The following is a 19,295-nucleotide window of genomic DNA, read 5'->3' as shown; positions in this document are numbered from 1 at the left end:
TAAGAAAATTACATTATTCTAAAGCAAAACCTAAAATCACCTGAAAAATCATGAGACACATTAAATTCAGATAACTGTACTGATTTTAAAAAATGATAAATCACAAGAAATAACAGGTTAGAGTCAATAACCAGAATGGTTTTATAAGGAACATCACCATTGATTAATGAGACTCAAATGATGACAGGGAAGCCTAACTCATTAATTACAGTGGTAGGTAGATGTGCAATAAGTACTCATTGCTCAGGAGTTCAAATATTTTATGGAGGCATAGGATAGACACAAAAATCTCTGCCCTCTGAAATGCCCTTGCCTTTTGTATTTGCTTACTATTCCATTACTCACCCGGAAGATGCACATGAAATCACAGTTCTCTTTTGATAGGCCCCGTACATGTGTACACATACATGTAACCCAAAGAGCTCATGTTGGAAGCAGTAAAAGATGGAACACAAAACTGATTACAGAACAGACAACGTCATTCAGTCTTCTCTTGTATACCATTTCTAATCAAAGAACCAGAAGCCAGTTTACTACAGTTTGAAGACCAAAAGCAATCTGTCGTGTTTCTGATTTGTTGGGTTGGTTAGATTGTGTGCAAGGCCCCAAACCTGAACTCTGAAGTACTCGTCTCTTGTTTCTACAGAAACTGGAAATTCTGCAGCAACTTAAAGCTGAGGCACCGTAGGTCAGAGAGGTGACCTTTCCAGCATCTCATTCTGGTCTGCCATGGAGATGGCAGAGAGGGGCTTGGAGCTGAAAGGCACCCTTGAAGGTGTGAGAGAACCCCAGGAGCATTTCTCAGAAGAGCACCCAGCTGCACATGGGGTTGGAAAGCATCACCGTCTTCCATGGAGATGCCAAAGCTAAGGAACTAGGCGGGAAATGCTGCTTCATCACATGAAGGCTGTCCTCCCCACAGTTTGCATTTGGGTACCTAATGTCTAACACCAACACATTTGTATCAGAAACATCAGGAATTCCTGATGGCTGTTGCACTGGGGCTCTGAATCTTATGGCAATTTAATTTATCAGTAGAGTTTTAATGGCTGGCAAAATCCACCATAACCTCACTTGCTTGCTACTGCTGTCATTTGAATGGTACCTGCAGTGAGCCAGGCATGAAAGCTATTTCACTGCAAGCTGAATTTACTTTAGACATCCACAGGCACTTTCAGTGCACCAGCCAGTAGCTTCTGGAGGGAATTGCCATGTTTTGTTGTTATATGACATAATTAAAGACACAAGAGTACTAGCATCCTCCTCCTTCATGTCGCAGATCTCTAGGTAATAACCCACATGGACTTACTTATCACCTGCAGGAAAGAAGAGATGCATATCTACACTGAGGGAATAAGGATCTGCTGTCATTATGGATGTTAATTTTCTCTCTCAGAAAAATCTCAGTATTTCTAATAAATAACATTCTTATGTAGGAGGGGGAAAAAAGAACCCCAGTGTCCTCAGACATACTTCTCAATCATTTTGACAGTTTTTGAACCACAAATCTGTCTCTGAAGCAAGGTACTCCAAGATAGCCATATAAACATAGTGCTGTCTACAAAAGTGTTTCCCAGACCTAAGGGGGAAACGCATACATCACACCTGTCATCTGAAAACTTCAAAGCACTTTAAATTTTTAAACTTCTGAATATTCCAGAGAGGTGAGTACTGTTTGTCCACTGTATACATAACAAAGAAAAGATCACATCCCCTTTCTTAGGCACACTGAAAAATTATAGGTAGATCTATGCTATGGAGCAGTATTCCGTATCAGATCAACTGAGTTCTTTCCAGGCTGTTAAATCCATGAAATAGTCTCATCATGGCTGGTGACTTCTTAGCAGCCCATTTACCTGAAGAGCACAAACTTTTATTTTATATCTGACTTCATCTGGAAATCAGTGTAGCCAAAAGAAGGAAGCTGTCCAGCTGCTAGAGCAGGGGACCAAGAAGTCAAGACACCCCAGTTCTTTTCCCAGCTCTGCTAGCTTACTGACACATGGCAAAAAACCCTTGAATGACATGATGCCGCAGCTTTCAAGACAGAGGCTGAATTTGGAACTGTAGAATTCAGAAGTCCATCCAGTCCCCTACTTCTCTGCTACAGAAGTGTAGCCATTTTTGGCAGCATACACGTGTAGAATTTTTCTTTTTAATGACTGTAAAATTTATATAAATTTACCACAGCAACTTTCAAAATTAAGTTGGCTGTCAAAGCACTGTCTGAATGATCTGAAACTATAGTCATGCCAGGGAGGAAACATTCTCTTGATTTTCCTTCCTAGGTAAGGTTGTGCCAACAATATCAGGTCAATATCAATTTAGGTCAAAGAACCCCATCAGGATCAGTATATTCTATATGTTAAACAATCTTTCACAAAAGGGAGGAAGCAAAATCCAGGGTAGATATAATTTGAAGGGGAAACTTGGTCTCTTTTTTCTGTTACCTGGATCCTTAAAACACGACAAACTTTGGATCTCTTTCTCTCTTCTGAAAGTGTGTTGTGCTATTATCCCAAAAGCCAGCAGGAAGATGGCAGTTCAGTGACTGGAATCTATCCAGATCACAGAAGGGCTTTTGCTACTTCCTCTGGCTTCTCTGTTTTGTTTTAAAAGCAAAAATTCCCCATCCAAACATAATTGCATATATATTTATTTTATTTTTGTATAATATTCCCCCCTCCCAAATGCCTCCTGGAAAATATGACCTCCAGTCTTATGACTCCAATATACAGATTAAAATTTTAGTAGGGAAATGTTTCTGTTTGCTACCCTTTAAATGAGCTGCCCATGTGAAAACTGGAAACAGGTACAAAAGAACTAGAAGCTTCTCCAAGAGATGGATTTTACAGTTAGCTACTATGAAACTATGGGTGGCACAAAGAACGCAATCCTGCTTCCAGCGAGATGAGCGGCACAGTTCCATGCGTTCAACTAGAATATAGCTGGTCCCATGATGATCAGAGGACTAACATTTCAGTTAAGATAGTTGTGATCCATCCCTCACGCATAGGTCCCCTAACATTAAAAGGAGGAACTTGGGATCCTTTGTAGGTAACTTCTATCAAACAAGCCTTCTTCAAGTGACTTGTTCCAGCCTCTCTGCCTGATTCTACACCAAATCTGAAGTCGCTATATTGCAATAAATGTAACTAAGAAATAGCACCCATGTCAAAGCATATTCTTCACTCTAAAGTGTACAGCGTAGGCTAACATACTATTTAGCAGAGTTAAAAGTGAATTATTTTCCATTTAGGAAATGGGACTAGTTTTTCTGCAAGGGAACTATTTAGTTTAGCACTAATAGGCAACTACTTGATGCATGCAACCTGTCAAAAAAAGACTGAAACCACACGTGTTAACATTTGCTGTAACAAAAATACACCATGGTTTCCATTATGAAATTTCAAGATACAGCTGAAGTTTTAAAACAGAAGATACCAGAGCTTAAGCCAGGGTCTTATATGTGTAGGTTACAATGCATCTTCTCTAAAATGACACCAGTTTTCAAAGTACATAATCTTCTGTGTTTCTGCATTCTGGAATTTTAGATCAGGAATGAGCTTTACATTCTGAGATTTAGAGATATTAAGTAATACATACCACACTGACAGTTCAATCAAAAGAATAAATAAAACCCTTTACAGATCTAAATGTGAATTATTTTCATAGATTCTAAAAGATCTGACAGTGATCCTGCTGGAAAATTCTATTTATTTCTATTGGGAACTACACCAACTAGTTGGATAGCCTAAATAATTAGGCTGACTGACATATCTAAAACATTTCTTTTTAAATAATAAAAAAAAAAGATTGCTGCTCTTACAGCATATTCGATGATCTTAGAAACATGAGCATGCTTTCTCCCTTTCTCCTTAATTACCACAGGACAGATCAGGGTTAACTACGTGTAATATTTTGATGAGTTTAAAACTTCTTAAAAGACTAAGGAAAAATAGCTGAACAACCAAACATAATCCACAAAAAATAAAGTTTACAAATTTCCAAGCTCATATCCATAGCAAATAACCAAAAAGTCAGCTCAATAGAAAGAGAATAGGAAGTTTAAGGGAGACACAGATGATATTTTAGGAGCACAACACACTTCTTGGACACCTGGCTCCCCCCGGGACCTCCCTCAGTGCATCCCCGACTACTCTCCTTAGTTCAGTGAAGTCCGCCCTCCTGAAGCCTAGGGCTGCTGCCTTGCTGCAGGCCTTTGTCACCTTGTGCTGGATGGTGAAGTCTTTTGGTTTAAAAAAAAAAAAAAAAAGCAAAATCTAACCAATAAAAGCTTTTGTGAACATTATTTGGACTCCACCTGCAGTAATGAACAGAAGCAGGTTATATGAGTCTCTCTGACAAAACCTATGAGGGCTACATGTTTTTCAGGAAGCACAAACTCTACAGTTAAGGAATCCATCAGCAGCACAGACTGTATTATTTATTATTATCCTCATCTCAATCTTTTGGAGTTGGGAAAGGGAACAAAGACAGTGATAATATCTGTTAAAAAAAGAAGTTCAATCACCCTTGTACTTATCTAACAGCTGCTCTCTTTGGTGACAGTAAACCAAGGCAAGTCTCTACAGCCAGAGCTAGACACAGCTCAGCTGGAAAGTCTGGCTAACAGACTCGCATCCCCTGGGGATCAAGCACAGAGGGGAGCATGCCATATGCTGACCACCGAGTTGCAGTAAGATATTATTTCAAACAAATATACGAAGGACTCTGAACCAAACATTTGATAAAATCTATTGAAGGCAGGTTGTAATTCCAGGATTTTCACATGTTCAATGCAGGTCAATAATACTTCATCAAGTATTATTTTAATTATGGACTGGATACCTGCTGGACAACTAATTCTTAAGATCATTCTACACCATACTACATAAAACTGTGAAGGATAATTCTTCAATTTTAATTAATGTCAGCACTGGCAAATCACCAATATAATGCTACAACAGAACATTATAGAGTACTGAACTCTATAACTAACCCTTATAGTTTACCTTTGTCTACATGGTAGATATAAGTCTCTTGAGTCATTGCAGAGAGCAGATGCAAAACATTAGTATAAATCCGGATTTTGTCATCACAATTCTCCTCCCAAGTATAATCCTGGATCACATTTAGTAGTCCTCGAACAAGAAACAACACACCCTGTTCTGGATGGTCCTAGAGAACAAGTGAGAGGCAGACAATCAGAGAGGATTTTGTTTTTCTTAAGTGATAACAGCTCTGTGGCAGAAGAAAACACAATACAAATAAAGCTGTCAACCAGTTGTTTTGGTTTTTTAATGTGCTTCTTAGCAAGCCCCTTTAAAAACACATTAAGAGAAAATTATAATGTCTATTTGATCTATAATAATCACAGTATAGGCAGCCTTAGCAGACACATTTTGAGATCTCTTGCTTCCTAATCAAAGGGGGAGTTAAACAAGAAGTTAGCTGTCAACTTCTTAATAGCTGAACTTCCAAAATTACACACACTAGTTAGATTCCCCCCTCTTTCATTATTTCAGTAAACTACAAAAACAAGTATATTACTCATGTAATGATGCGTTTTGGAAAGAACACCTACACTGGGCAAACACCAAAGCTAGAGGAACAAACAACCTTTTAATGTTAAAAGAAATCATTATGAAAGCAGCGGCTTTTAAGAGGGTCCATTCTTCTTCTGAGTTGTTTCCATGCTGAAAAGCGCTCATGTAGCGTGGGTATACAACATATCAGCAATTGCACGACCACCATGTTCTGCTTCTCTCCTCTTCTATATCGCAAATGGAAAGCAGTAGACTACCGTGTCCACCTGCTTAGCACCGTTAGCTTCAGAGAACGTATATTTTATTTTAGCTGCACTTTAAAGATTCCACTCACCATTTGCTTCCACATACATTTCATGATATCACTGCTGATATAGAAGCCCACTGGTTGGATCTCCTCTCAGAAACCTTCTCCCCCATGATGCACCATGACAATTAAAATCACCTGGGATATTCATGCTAACAGATTAAATGTCTTGGGGCTGCTGGTTTTTTTTGCAGTAAAATCAGTCTTGAATTCACTAATGGCTTGACAGAGGCTGTTCATACGTTTTTACCTTTGGAGGAAAGTGGTGTGCTGTTTTGAAATTGTGGAGGTGATGTTTTAGTTAACTGGACTGTGCTCAAGAAACATTTAACATTGCACTTCAAAAACTATGCATGTGTCTTGATATAGTATTAAGGGAACATTTTTATCAACTGATAAATAGTGGGCATGGAATTTATAACAAAACATATAGGAAATGTTAAATTCAGGTCTGGTCGATAAACCAAGAAAAATAGCCTTCTTGATCCTGAATTAACTGCTTTGTGTTATATTTTCCACTAAGCTACTTACCGGAACAATTAACAAAGTGGAAAAGAAATTACAAAGGAATTCCAGGAGAAATGTTTCAGAGGGCCTCATCTTTCCATCTATATTGATCATCTTTGGCACTTCAGGAACAAGGCTCACTGCAGCTTTGAAAAAAGCATCAGCTACAAAATACAATAAAATAAAATAATTGACAAAGTAACTATTATAACCACAGCAGCTGGCTTCATAATCCTGCCTGTCATCCAAATGTCATTTAGAACCCTGTTATAATTAACTGTTCATTTGTATTAAGCATAAAGCTTCAAGAGCACTCAAGTAAATAGGAACCAAAAAACAAATGACTTTAGTCACCATGCTGCTTTTAATTTCTACTTCAGATACCTTAGCAGAAAACCGTTTTAAAATAAGACACGCTCAATAAAGTATGGCATTTAAGAATATTTTTAAATATCATTTAGTGAATACTGTTCTAGCCAGGATTAGTGGACTGAACACTCTAATATGAAGTTTTTTTCTACCTCTAACTTGAGATTTCATGAGACCTGTTACAAAGGACAATGAAAAATCTAGAGGCCAGCGAAGTCAGCATGCACTTAAGTGTTTACATTCTTAAACGAAACCAGACTTACAAAATCTAAAACAGTATCAAACTGTGAGGTACTGTCTGTTGCCAAGATATGACAGCTCCTCTGAAGAATCAAAGGGTAAGGATTCTTAGACTCTCTTGTCCGTTTTCATGAGTTTGCAGATGGATCCCTTTACGGTACAGTGCAGCAGAGGTAGGAATGAACTGCTCTGTAAACCTAAACAAAAAGCACTAGGATTTCTATGTACCCAGGACAGAAGGGATGACCTTCCTACCTCCCATGTTTCTTTTGTAATAATGGCTTTGGGGCTATTACAGCAATGATTTTACAATGCCTCTGCTGCCCCAGTGTAGCAGAGCACTTTGGCACATTTTAGTACTGCTGAAGGCAATCCAAGGACCTCTTTGTGCTTCTCAAAGTGGAAGGGAATCCCAAAGTGCTGAAACTGAAGCATAAAGGGAATAAGTAACTTGTGCAAAGCCATCCTGTAACAGGGTTAGAGCACTGTTGTGTCCAGGAAACAGGGAGAAGCAAAGGTTTTTTTCAATAGTATCTTTCAATGGGCGAACTGTATATTGCCTCTTGCAATTCTATAGTAGATCTAATTAAAAAAAAGAAAAGATATCACCACAAAAACCCAAAACAAAAAACACCCCCAAAACCCCCTTAATTCTTGTATAAAGCCAGAAAGCCAAACAGATAATCCAGATCTTTTGATTCCTCATAAGGGAGGGCAAAGGCAATTATGTTGGAGAGAGATTTCCAAGACCCAGAGATGTTACTGATGGCAGGTATTGTCATTTCCAGAAGATAAACTCTCGCTGGAAAAATTCATTTCGACACACAAGGCTCTAAGCAAATTTGCTAAATATAGAACCACACGATAGCTACATTAAGCATACAAGGAATACCGACAAAACATTTGCTTTGGAAAAACTGTCGTTCTTATGACTCATTTCCTTTTCAGAACTTGTGACCTTCTGAACTTTTTGTTGCTCAGATCATTTTAGCTTCCATATTCATTACTTCCATAGTTATTACCAACTGGGCTGTGTTTTTATTTATTTCAAAGATAAAATTTGTATACAAAATCAGCCTAAAGGGAAACGAGTGCTCTCTCTCAGCATTGTTACGAAAAGGAAAGCAGCAGCAGATGTTCATTCTAGGACGCACAGATAAATTGTTATCCCTTCTACAGTTGTCTCAGAAGTAAAACACGCGCACGTCCCATGTTACAATGTAATCAGAACATGTGACATGACAAATGAAATTTTTATGACAGAAAAAAATATCCTGCATACCAAAAGTATCTCGTTCCACACGCAAAATATTCCTGCCTTCTAGAATTACTTCAATCAGTGCAGAAAAGATCTGTGCAGTACATCACTACATTCTACAAATAAAATCAAAACCTTTTGGACCAAGTCAGCTGAGTTTTATTTACACTCCCTATAAAATGACCAGAGCAAACAATATCTCTCCTAGCTGAATTTTCTATTTAAACTTTTTACGATGCTTAATATCTTATTCAAGTCTGCTTTAAGAGCAGGAAGCCCATCTCTATTCCCAAATAGATACTGCTCAGAAGGGCAGCATGATGTTTTATTCCCATTTTGTCCAGCTCTTTTTTGTATTTAAATCAAAGCCATTTTTTTAGTTCAGCAAAAAATGGCAGCATAGTTTTTCCAAAACCGGATGACTGCAATGGAAGGACCAAACCAAGCAACTTAGACAGTACTTGGAGTTGGCTTCCTACCTTTCATAGCTTATTTCTTAAGAGCTGAAGGGGAACAATTTGGATGCCTGGCTGTGTTTAAAAATACTGATAGTGTTTTGCTTGTTACTGTCCCAACATATTTAGAGGTATGTACGGCTTCTCTGATTAACTATGTCAGGCCATTGATGAGCTCCAGATGAGTGGAGAGGCCCTGACCTTGAAAATAAAGGTCAGCTGAGCACCTCATCCTTAATTCAGCAACCTGATGCGCATTAATCAGGGTGCAAATGAATCGGGTACAAAAACAAAACAACCAACCAATAATCAGGGTTCTACTGCATATATTCCTTCTGGACTATTTTTTCAGTCTTTTAGGGAGACAAAGGCAGCACATGAAAAAGGAAACAAAGCACCAGTTTCCCTTCTACTGACTGCAATGAGCCCTTCCATCATCTGTCTGTTCCCAGCACAATGTCAAATGAGAAGACACTCTTGAATACCAGCTAGTCCCTTTAACTGGTCACCTACATTAATGATAAAATGGTTCGTTTGCTGGAATATTGTTTATCTACCCTGGGCAAATGTATTTTATTGGGGGGGGGGTGGAGGATCACTGTGCAGAACATTTTAAGAATGGGCAATTTAAACTAATAATTTGAGATGCAAGATACTCCAGTTAATACAGAAAAAAAATAATCTTCAGAAAAATCATTTGTCACCAAAACAACATTACTATTATTCTTTTGTAAAGGTAGCTAAAGTACCAGAGTCCTAAAGTCATAAGAAATCATTGTGTATTTCAGTTTGGTCAAATATGCTGATAAATGTTGCATCAATAGGAACATTAGATATAATGCATCAAAATTATAAAGCTACATAATATGCAATAAATAACAAATAAACCAGCTACATATACTCCCATGCTAATTTATAAAGCACCTTATTATCCATATGATTAAGATATAAGTGAAAGAATACACCTGCACCTTTGCTTTACACTAGGTCTGAAGGAAGACAGAATGAGAAAAGAAACTGATTTTCATACAACTCTACTCCACGACAAGTGAAAAACTGACCTATTTGCTTCAACCCTGTACATAAAAATATGCAGTGATCTGTTCTGTTTAAAGCAATTTCTGACACTGCCCAGATGCTTAGTTATGCTGCTTAAGTAAGCTACAGTAGGGCTCAATAAAAGGGCATAGCAGAGTGCTCATTGCAACAAATCATCATGATAAAGACTTCCTAGACTGCCGTTAATATCTTGTGCACTCCACCGAATACAACATACTTCATGCTTCACAAAATTTTTCCTTCCACAGCATCTCCTTCGTTCTGGTTGACCACAGTCCTATAAATCCCTTCCCCTGAGCATACATGGTGACCTTCAGGCTCAGAAAGATATTGGCCTGCTTCAAGACAGTATTTTAGATAATATTGTGCTACAAAAAGAAAGGGAAATTCTTTTGTGGATGTATTCTTATAAACACGGTCTGAATGACAGTAAAAAAATGCTGTAATATATAAGGATGCATAATTTTTGGCAACATCAGTCCCTATCCAAGTTGCAATTGGATTTCTTGTACTTTATCAGTAATAGGCAATTAAACTGCTGGGATATAAAATCTCAGGCTGACCAAAAACAGTCTGATAAATGAGGTCACTCAGGATAAGAAAATAATTAACCTCCTAGAACATAATTCTGAAGAGTGACAGAGAATGTGAGGCCTACCTATCTGGTTACAGATTAAAGACAAACAAAAATTGTGTTTAGTTAAGGTTGGATCAAAACATGCCCTATCTACTCAAAATAATACAAGCAAGGAAATCAGTAGTTTCCTGTACTAAATGCCACCTTCATTTGTCCTACAGTACTATAACACACTATCCAATACTCCATTAGGTTTTTGTTTCCACCTTTAATTAATATGAAAAAGCAGTATGTTCTCCAGCTTCACCAACTCATGCTCTAATGCAAAAATTAAATGGTGACTTTTTTTAAACATAGTACATCTGATTATCATATTTCCCAAGTATTAGGAAGATTATATCTTTCATCACAGCCAAGGTTTTGTAGTATCCCTGAAAATTACATGCTTGTAGCATATTTAAAGCTAGAGTTACTGTTAAATCTCAACCTTAATTTGCTAGGTTACATAGAGGCTGCGTACTGACGTTTGTTTCTACTGAAAGAAATTTCTTCCAGCATAAAAACAGCACAGGATCTGAATTGTTCCTCCAGCCCCGTGACTGGAGAGCTTTTACAGGCAAACTCACCAGCCAGGGGGTACAAGAGGGCTGCTCCCAGGGCCATCCCAACCTTTAGGGGAGCCTGTTAATTGACAGGCTGCCCTCTCCCCTCCCTAGGAAATAGGCAGGCTGTCAAATGCCTGCTGAAAGCAGCAGCTGCCACAGACAACCAGGGAAGGTTCCCACTCCAAGAGCATGCCCTCCCACATCCCACCAATCCGCTGATCAGCAGTGCGGGGGGGGGGGTAGTCTTCCATGGTGGGAACCTTCCCAGTTCTTCCCCACAGGAGAATAGCCCCACTTCTTGCACTCCTCCAGGTTGGCACAGAGGAGTCTGTGTGAGGGGAGGAGGGGGGAATACTCAATCACTGCAGCAAGACTCCCAGAGCCTTGTGGCAGGGGCGCAGCAGCTAACCTAGAGCACTGCAGGGTGAGGCAGGAAAATTCTGCCAAGGCAGTAAGGTCCGCAAGTCTTGCTGCTGTCATATAGCAGCCTATTTTGCCTCGCTCTGCTCAACATCACCTGGGATGGAGGATGGGGGGCAAGGGGAAGCCAGGGGAGACAGGTATGCAGAGCTCCTGCCCAAGCTCCTGCCCCTCCAGCTTTTCAATCACTGACTCCACCACTCAGCTGAGTGGTAAGGGAGCCAGGGGAAGCAGGCAGGGGGCCGCACTCCCTGCACTCAGTTCCTGGTACCTAGGAGAGGAGCAGAAAGAGCCATGTGGCAAAGCTCCTAGGCCTGCTTCTCATACCAGAAACTCAGGTGCAAGAACCAGGCACGGAGCAGTTAAGACTGTTCCTCCCCTCCCCTCCCAGTCTATCCCAGGGGGGGCAGGAGGTAGCAGCTGCCTCCCCCACACCTTCTCCAAACTGATGATCTTGATCGCCAAAGGCATGGGAGCCTTTTCCCCCAGGTCCACTCCTGGAGGATTAAAGCCAGGGAAAAGTATGTAGACATTCACTCCCCTGGGAGATGCTAAGATCAAAAAGGAAGATATTGCAACTTCTGGAAAAAATACACATCAGTACAAACCGCAAGGTTTACCATTAAACTTTATAAATAACCATTAATAATAATAATAACTTGTATAACTTCATAAATAACAACCATTATAATTAATCAATACTAATTTTTATATTCAGTCTCTAGGTTTTATGTACTTTCTAAATTGTAAAATAGAGTAGAATGCTCAACCCGTCCTATAAGAGCACAAAAAGGGCATTTCCAAGAGTTAGTGAAAAGCCACTGGCTACAGTGAGTAAAGGTACAGGGGAAAGCCTAATCACTAGAACAAATGTTTAGTCCTGGAGAATCCATCAAGATAGTAATTTCTTTCAAGTAAAGGAAATTATAGTTTAAATCTAGCTCATCACTGACACTCTTTGTTCATATCCCCTCCAAAATATTGGGACACGCTATTTGAAAAGAGAGCAGAGACATCATCTAGCATAGTCGTCACAGGCCTGCAAACCAAACAGCCCTAAATTCTAATCCTCAAATCTAACATCCACTCCCTTGTATGCCCACGCCCCCTAAACCTCTATGCTTCAGGTTTTCTGTGCGAGATGCAGATACTACGTATCATCTCATTTATAATGGCCTCTGCTGTAATTAAATGACAACATTTATTTTAATATTTCTGGGGAAACTACACCATGCAGTCTTTTTAGAAAGATTAGTTATTAATACATTACACAGTGGTACATTTACTGCAAGTGAGTGAAGTTTAGCACAGCTGGCGACAGAGTTAGGCAGAAGCAATGTTCTCTAAGGACAAAACAGTTACCAATTTAGGGCGCTCTCTTAGTCTGTATGTGAACTTGAAAACTTTGTATTTCACTAGGGAAACAACAGTCCATCGGGAGTTACATAGCACAAGACCACACACCGTAAACTGACCACAGCAATGGGGACTTCTCAACTCTTTAACTTAGATATTTGCCCCAAAACACTAAAACCTGTTTGTGTTGAAGATATCTTCAATTTCATCCATTTCAGCTTGTATCTGTACTTTACTGGAATTAGTCAAATTTAATCTTAAATTAGCTGGATTAATTCACTCCGCATATTTATTCCTGAAGCTAGACAAGGACTTGACTTTAAAGATAAATATGTTACTCATTCCTGTATCGTCTAAAGCTGATTTCATTGTCTCTCACTTAAGGAATGCTACAAGATTTAGGATTAAGAATCATGCAATCCATTTTTCACTAAGCTAGAGAACTGTTTCCACAGGAGGAAAAATGTGCAATTAAAATATTAGCCATAATTTTAAACCCGAAGGAATGACATAATACAGCATGCATTTAATCTGAGTTTAATTCAAAATGCTGCCCACAGGAAGCAAAGCTGATAAGGATTTATTATTCAATTGTGGCAGCATGCCCCTCTGGAGCAGTGCTCAGTGATTCAGCTAAAAAACTGGAGTACAGATTTACCCTCTAAATCAGCATTTTCCTTACAAAGGTAAAGCTCACAAATACATACTATCCATAAGACCTTATCTTCTGCGTAGAGCTTAATTAAGGACTGCTTCCTTCTCAGGAGGTAAGGTAAGTGTGGGGGTGAGTGCCTGTAAGACTGGAAGGATCCTCCTGCCATACAGACAGACTGCTGTGCATGAATGGCATGTGCCCCCAGTGGCTGTGGGGGGCACGGATGCACTGGCAGTGGCAGGAGCGTGGTGGCAGTAAGCTGCGAGCTCCTGCAGATGGCGCCAGCACTGGTGGCAGTGGGGGGGGCAGAGGATGGTACGATGACACTGACCAGGGGTCGGCAACCACCCACAGGTGCTGCTGGCTGCGGCAGCAGCCAGTGCCAAGCATGGACCGCCCGCAGATGCCGCCAGAGGTGTCGGCGGTGGGGTGGCGCGTGGTGACCGCCCACAGGCACCGCTGAAATTATCAGCAAAACCTGTTTGCACAGGGTGCACCACCACGCTCAGGGGGTGCAAGTGCACCCATGTGCACCCTCTACGTGCTGCCCCTGCTGCTGTGCAGTTTTGGAGCCATGTGAAGCACCAGTTGTCTTTTTTTTTCTTTAAATTTCAAAACACTGTGAGCTGTGGAGAGAAAACGCCCATACCTGGCCCTTTTTGCATACTTTCACCTGACTTTCATACGTCTGCATCAAGATTCCAACAAGCTAAAGGCCTTAATGTGGGAGCCTCAGGAAGCATCTGAGGCTAACACGGTATGCTGATACTGATAAGAGGGATGTATTTGATAGCCGTGTTGATCTGAGACAAAAAGAAATGCAAAACTCTAGAATTCTTGGTTCAGAGATGATACCTTTTATTAGACCAACTACAAAATCGGAAAAAAAATTGAGCTTTTTTTCAAAGTTTTGCTGCTTTGCTACATACCTTTCTAGGCAATGGCTCTACATCTTGGTGTGAGAACAAGAAGGAAAGCAAGAGGTAAAGGAATTAGGGGACGCCCAGAGGGGGAAAAGCTAAGAGAAACTACTGCTGGAATTATCAAAAAGAAGAAATAACCAGATACCAGTGGAGCCCAGAAGCTGCTCTATATGCTTGGCTGGGGAGGCAGACGTTCCTAAGCAGAGAATTAGTGGGCTGTGCACCAATCCACCCCAGTGACTGCAGCTGCCTATGTCAGCAGATGCCGTAATAATGAATTATAAGGTGTACTTACCTACAGACTGCATTGCTTTTTACACCTCCCTGTGCAGTCTGCAGTCAGAACACTGCAACACTACCTCTGCATAACAGTAATTACTTTCCACCAACTGTGCTGCTAACTACATTTCAAAACATGTTACTGCTTAAACAGCTCTCAGGCAGCTTTTCTTCCTACCCTTTAAAGCATTTAGTAACTTTCACCACTTCGTTTTCTTGCTACTTTGAATCTAACAGTCAAAAACTTCTGAATGAGACTCTAAACAACCACAGGGTTTACTGAATTGGATTCTAAAAACTGCCTTTAAAATTGGACCATAAGACAACGGCATTACCTTGGAAAAGCATAAGCAACAGAAATATTAATCCAAAGACAGGCAGACTACCTCTAGAAAGAGCTTTTCAAACATAACCATCACAGCCCAATGGGAATATACCAAGAGTCTGAAGAATCCTACAAGTCCATAACCTAAATGAATCAAATGCAGATGATGGGATACAATAATAGAAACCAGAGTTGCCTTTGTTAGCAACGTGCCATCACATCAGGGGGCTTCAAGGCCCAGCAGACAATGAACCCTGGGCTGGGCAAAATGTTGATGCTGTCACTGAAGAGTTGTCTCAAGCCACAGTCATTCTGATCCAATCCTCCATGAACAGCTCCTTCTGTCAGTCAGAATAATGGCAACATTGCATTCAGAAGTGCTCTACAAGCAACAGGTTCCTTGGGTAAATGTAATATCTTTTATTAGACCAACTCAAATAGTTGGAAAAATTCTTCTCAGTAAGCTTTCGGGTATAAATACCCTTCATCAGGCTGAGGAAGCATCTGCAGTTGGTGTGTGCTCTTCCAGCTACAAGTAACAGGAACCTCAAAGCTTGTCTGCACTGGGGCTTTTGTGCACTGGGATAGCTACATTGGTAGCTGACCCCACTCCAAGATGGGACTCACAGGTGTAAAGAAGTGGTACAACTGTCACACCTTGCTGCACTGATGCAAGCCACTTTGTACACCAGTGCATCTACCCAAGGAGTTTGCTTCAGCGTAGCTATACATTCTCCCTCCCTAAAATGTGAATTGTCTGTCACTTTCAAGAGCAAAATGTTGCCAGATGTATTGAAAGATATTATCAACATGCAGATGAGGATGGTAATTTGTACTCCCTTCTAAAATGGCACAAATTGAAAGTTTATAGAAATCATACAGTGATTGACAGACTCAATCTGGTAACTACTGATTTTACTGTACAATTAACTCTTAGTGCCAAACAGCCAAATTCCATGTAAGGGCTTCAAGAAAAAGCCTAATCTTCCAGAACTGTGCATGGAATATTTAAAAAGGCAGCTAGAATTGCAAGGAAACCACCATAGATTGATTGCCTGGATCAAAACATTAGCTCGGCATTAAGCCTTTCCCTACAATATTGGACAATGCAAAACCAAACCAGCTCAAGCTATGCCATGCAGCAATATTTCACCTCTTAGCCCTGGGAAGGACTATGTGTTTCTTACTATTACACACAGCACTGGATGCAGGGTCAGTTCTTTTGGTGAGCCAGCACCAACGTGGCTTTGAGCGAAGGAGTGGATCAACTTGAATGCATTAATCAGTATTCATATATACATTCAAGATGCACATTCTTTAGACACAGAATAAGGACCCACTCTAGTTCCTACTGAAGTAACCTAGAAATTTGATTTTCAATGTAAACTGTGTGGTTCTACGAGACGAACCGGCTGAAACTATGCACTTTGACAGTTATACACGTAGCCTTAGCCCCATCATCACACATGCTTGCTGACCAACTTTCCAAAAAGTCACAGAACTAGCATAACTGTGTATGCCCACAGCAAGACTCTTTAAAGAACTTATTTGCTTTTTATAAAGTTACTATAGTGACATATCATATACTGTCAGTATGAACAAAACAGGCTACTCATTCTGGTGACACACTTTCAATACTCTGCACTGACTGTTCTGTGTTTTCATATATGCATGCAAAATAAAAATAATTTGGAGATTCTCGCTTTCAAAAATCTGGGAAACTGCCTAAGCCAAAGTCCTTGAGGAAGAAGACTGACCATAAAGATAACCGGGCAGGGGAGAGCAGGATGACAGACATGTAGAAAAAGCTATCAGATCACGAAACCAGCCCCTGAAAGCATAGGGTATAGTCCTAGAGACAGGATATCAGGGGTGGGCCACATGTGGCCCACCAGGCCATTCTATCCAGCCCATGGGGCCCCTAAGCAATTTAGAAAATTTATATGCGTCTGCCCTTGGCTGCCTATCATGCGGACCTTGATGGCTTGCCAAAACTCAATAAGCGGCCCTCCACCCAAAATAAGTGCCCGCCCCTGGGATTTACCAACTGACCTTATTTCTAGGAAAAGTCCCACTACTTAGCAACATACAAACACACCAGAAAAATCACCAGAGGAAAAAGTTGCTGCAGTCTGAGGTCTGTGCACAGTTTGTCTACATACAAACAAGCTACATGAATATCAACTGCACAATTGACTTTGCAATGCTTATTTTTCCAATATACTTGGACAAGAGCCAGCTTTGCTCTCAATCCAACTGCCCTGCCTACTATATGTCCAACATTGTGTTCAAAACAAAGAACATTTATCAGTGGTCTTGTACAAAAAGACCTAATCAGCTTCCTAAGTCAGCTTGTTTGGGCAGCTGGAACCTACTAGCAAATGCAGAGGTCTGACAACATTGTGAACTGAAAAGATGACAAGATCCAAGTAAAGGAAGAGTTACATTCCAATTACTTTCACATGGAAAACACCAAAATCAGAGATGGAATCCAACATCCAATCTTTCTCTGTGCAAGCAAAGGCTTGCTTGCTCTGTAATGTTCCCCCACTGTAATTTTACTTATTAATGCTGCTATTGCCAGGAGACTAATTCAAAGTCCAACAGAGCTCATCATTAGGAAAAAGGCAATTTTCCTAAAATTCCTGCAATGGTGCAGGGGGTTGGACCATATAACCCTGAGATCCCTTCTAACCTTATGATTCCAATGATTTGATACCTATCCCCCTAATTCAACTGTCATTAAATGCAAGATTTGATTGGGTTTGCTCTAGAAGGTAAAGACGAAAGATAAATCTGTTTTCAATTAAAAACCTGATAATATAACTTGTTTCAAATGGTTTGGCTTTTTGAATTGCTGCTCATCTATGTTAAAGCTTCGTGAATATGCATGAAGGATCTTTCCTCCCATAGTCTTAGAGAAAGAGGACTGGGAGGCATCTAAATAGGTTATCCAGCCCAACAACTTACACCAAGGCAGGTTAAACACATGAGTATCACAAGAATGTATTTTCATAGTAATACAATTTATTGCTTTTATTACTGCAGTAACAATTATGGGGAAATAACAGTGCTTAACAGTAAAAGACATTATTATAGGTAAAAATAAATCTGAAAAATCCAAAAGCACTATACTAACTATACGCAACAAATGGGGAGCACTTGAACCAGCCCCAGAATGCAGTCATCATTTAAGGGCAACCATCACAAATATTTAACAGCACACAGTAAAATTGCAGTTTAAGAGTATAAGCCACTTCCTGCCAGAAATCTTGTGGTTAAAAAAAATCCTCTAAGTGGTCAGGGTTTCTATTTTACAATTTATTTAAGACAGCTAACAAAACAAGGCCACTGAACACCATGTTCAGACGTTTGTTCAATGATATTTCAGACCAAATAAGCATTTATTTTGGTTTCTTCCCATTTTCCAATACCATCATGATCTCCCCGAAACGCATCTAACATTTTTATGAGCAAAGCATTTCTTCATCACTTATTCGTCCGCTGCATTGACACCAATCTTGTAGTCCAACCAAATGAACTACCCTAATCAATGACTAGGCCAACCTGACTGAAGTTTCTGGAGTTTTATTTCTTTCCAAATTGTCTTGCCAGAAATATCTTAAGCCCTCGAATAATTTTGGCTGATTTAAGTTTCCTCTTTCCAAAGAAGATTAATGTAAAGCACTTTTTGGTCTTGCAAATGAAAAGAAGGTACCCTGAACCACCCCAATTTTATTATTATTATTTTTTTTTTTACACACACACACACACACACACACACACACACACTAGCATAAACTGTTTTAAAAAGTGAATGTGCAAATAACTTCAGGTGTTTATTCAAATTGAAGCCATATTCAAAAGACAGACAAGGTTCTTTGGGTGAATCTGATATCTTTTATTAGACCAACTTAAATAGTTGGAAAAAAAATTTAAGCAAGCTTTCAGGTTTAAAAACCCTTCGCCAGGCCAAGGAAGTTTCTGCAGTTGGTGTGTGCTCTTCCTGGATGGAATGAAAAGTAACAGCAAGTGCACACACCAACTGCAGAAACTTCCTCAGTCTGACAAAGGGTTTTTAAATCTGAAAGCTTGCTTAAGATTTTTTTTCCAACTATTTAAGTTGGTCTAATGAAAGATATCAGATTCACTCAAAGAACTTTGTCTGCCTATGTCCTTAGACCAACATGGCTACAACCTACACCACTGCCATATTCAAATAGCATTTTTTAAATATACTTTGAGATAGGTTGCCCTACATTGTTATTATGACAATAGGAGTCAAGATATGGAGGCTAAAGACTTCGCTTTTCTACTTTATCTTTACACTATAGGATCAATATTAAAACTGATGTTTTGGAAACAGAAGGTACCATGTAAATTCTTTTTGTGATAATATTGTTTACAGGCT

At 39.8% G+C, this 19,295-nt stretch overlaps 2 protein-coding genes across 2 annotated transcripts in view; one reads left to right on the top strand and one right to left on the bottom strand.

The window, feature by feature from the left end:
* Positions 1–5,008, top strand: part of KNOP1 (lysine rich nucleolar protein 1) — a 38,138-nt gene extending 33,130 nt beyond the window's left edge. The window contains exon 5 of the transcript XR_016438660.1: positions 647–5,008. The gene's annotated coding sequence lies outside the window, so the exon portion shown is untranslated. The remainder of the gene's footprint in view (positions 1–646) is intronic.
* VPS35L (VPS35 endosomal protein sorting factor like) overlaps positions 1–19,295 on the bottom strand; it is a 100,180-nt gene that overhangs the window by 12,535 nt on the left and 68,350 nt on the right. Inside the window, exons 27-28 of the mRNA XM_090023739.1 lie at positions 6,388–6,527; positions 5,016–5,181 (exon numbers count right to left, since the gene is read on the bottom strand). Of these exons, the coding sequence (XP_089879865.1) occupies positions 5,016–5,181; positions 6,388–6,527 (306 nt within the window). The remainder of the gene's footprint in view (positions 1–5,015; positions 5,182–6,387; positions 6,528–19,295) is intronic.

Source organism: Crocodylus siamensis, chromosome 12 (assembly GCF_052110815.1).
Source record: "Crocodylus siamensis isolate JL-2025a chromosome 12, ASM5211081v1, whole genome shotgun sequence".
In the NCBI taxonomy this organism is placed as follows: Eukaryota; Metazoa; Chordata; order Crocodylia; family Crocodylidae; genus Crocodylus; species Crocodylus siamensis.
This window is presented reverse-complemented; position numbering and strand designations above follow the sequence as displayed.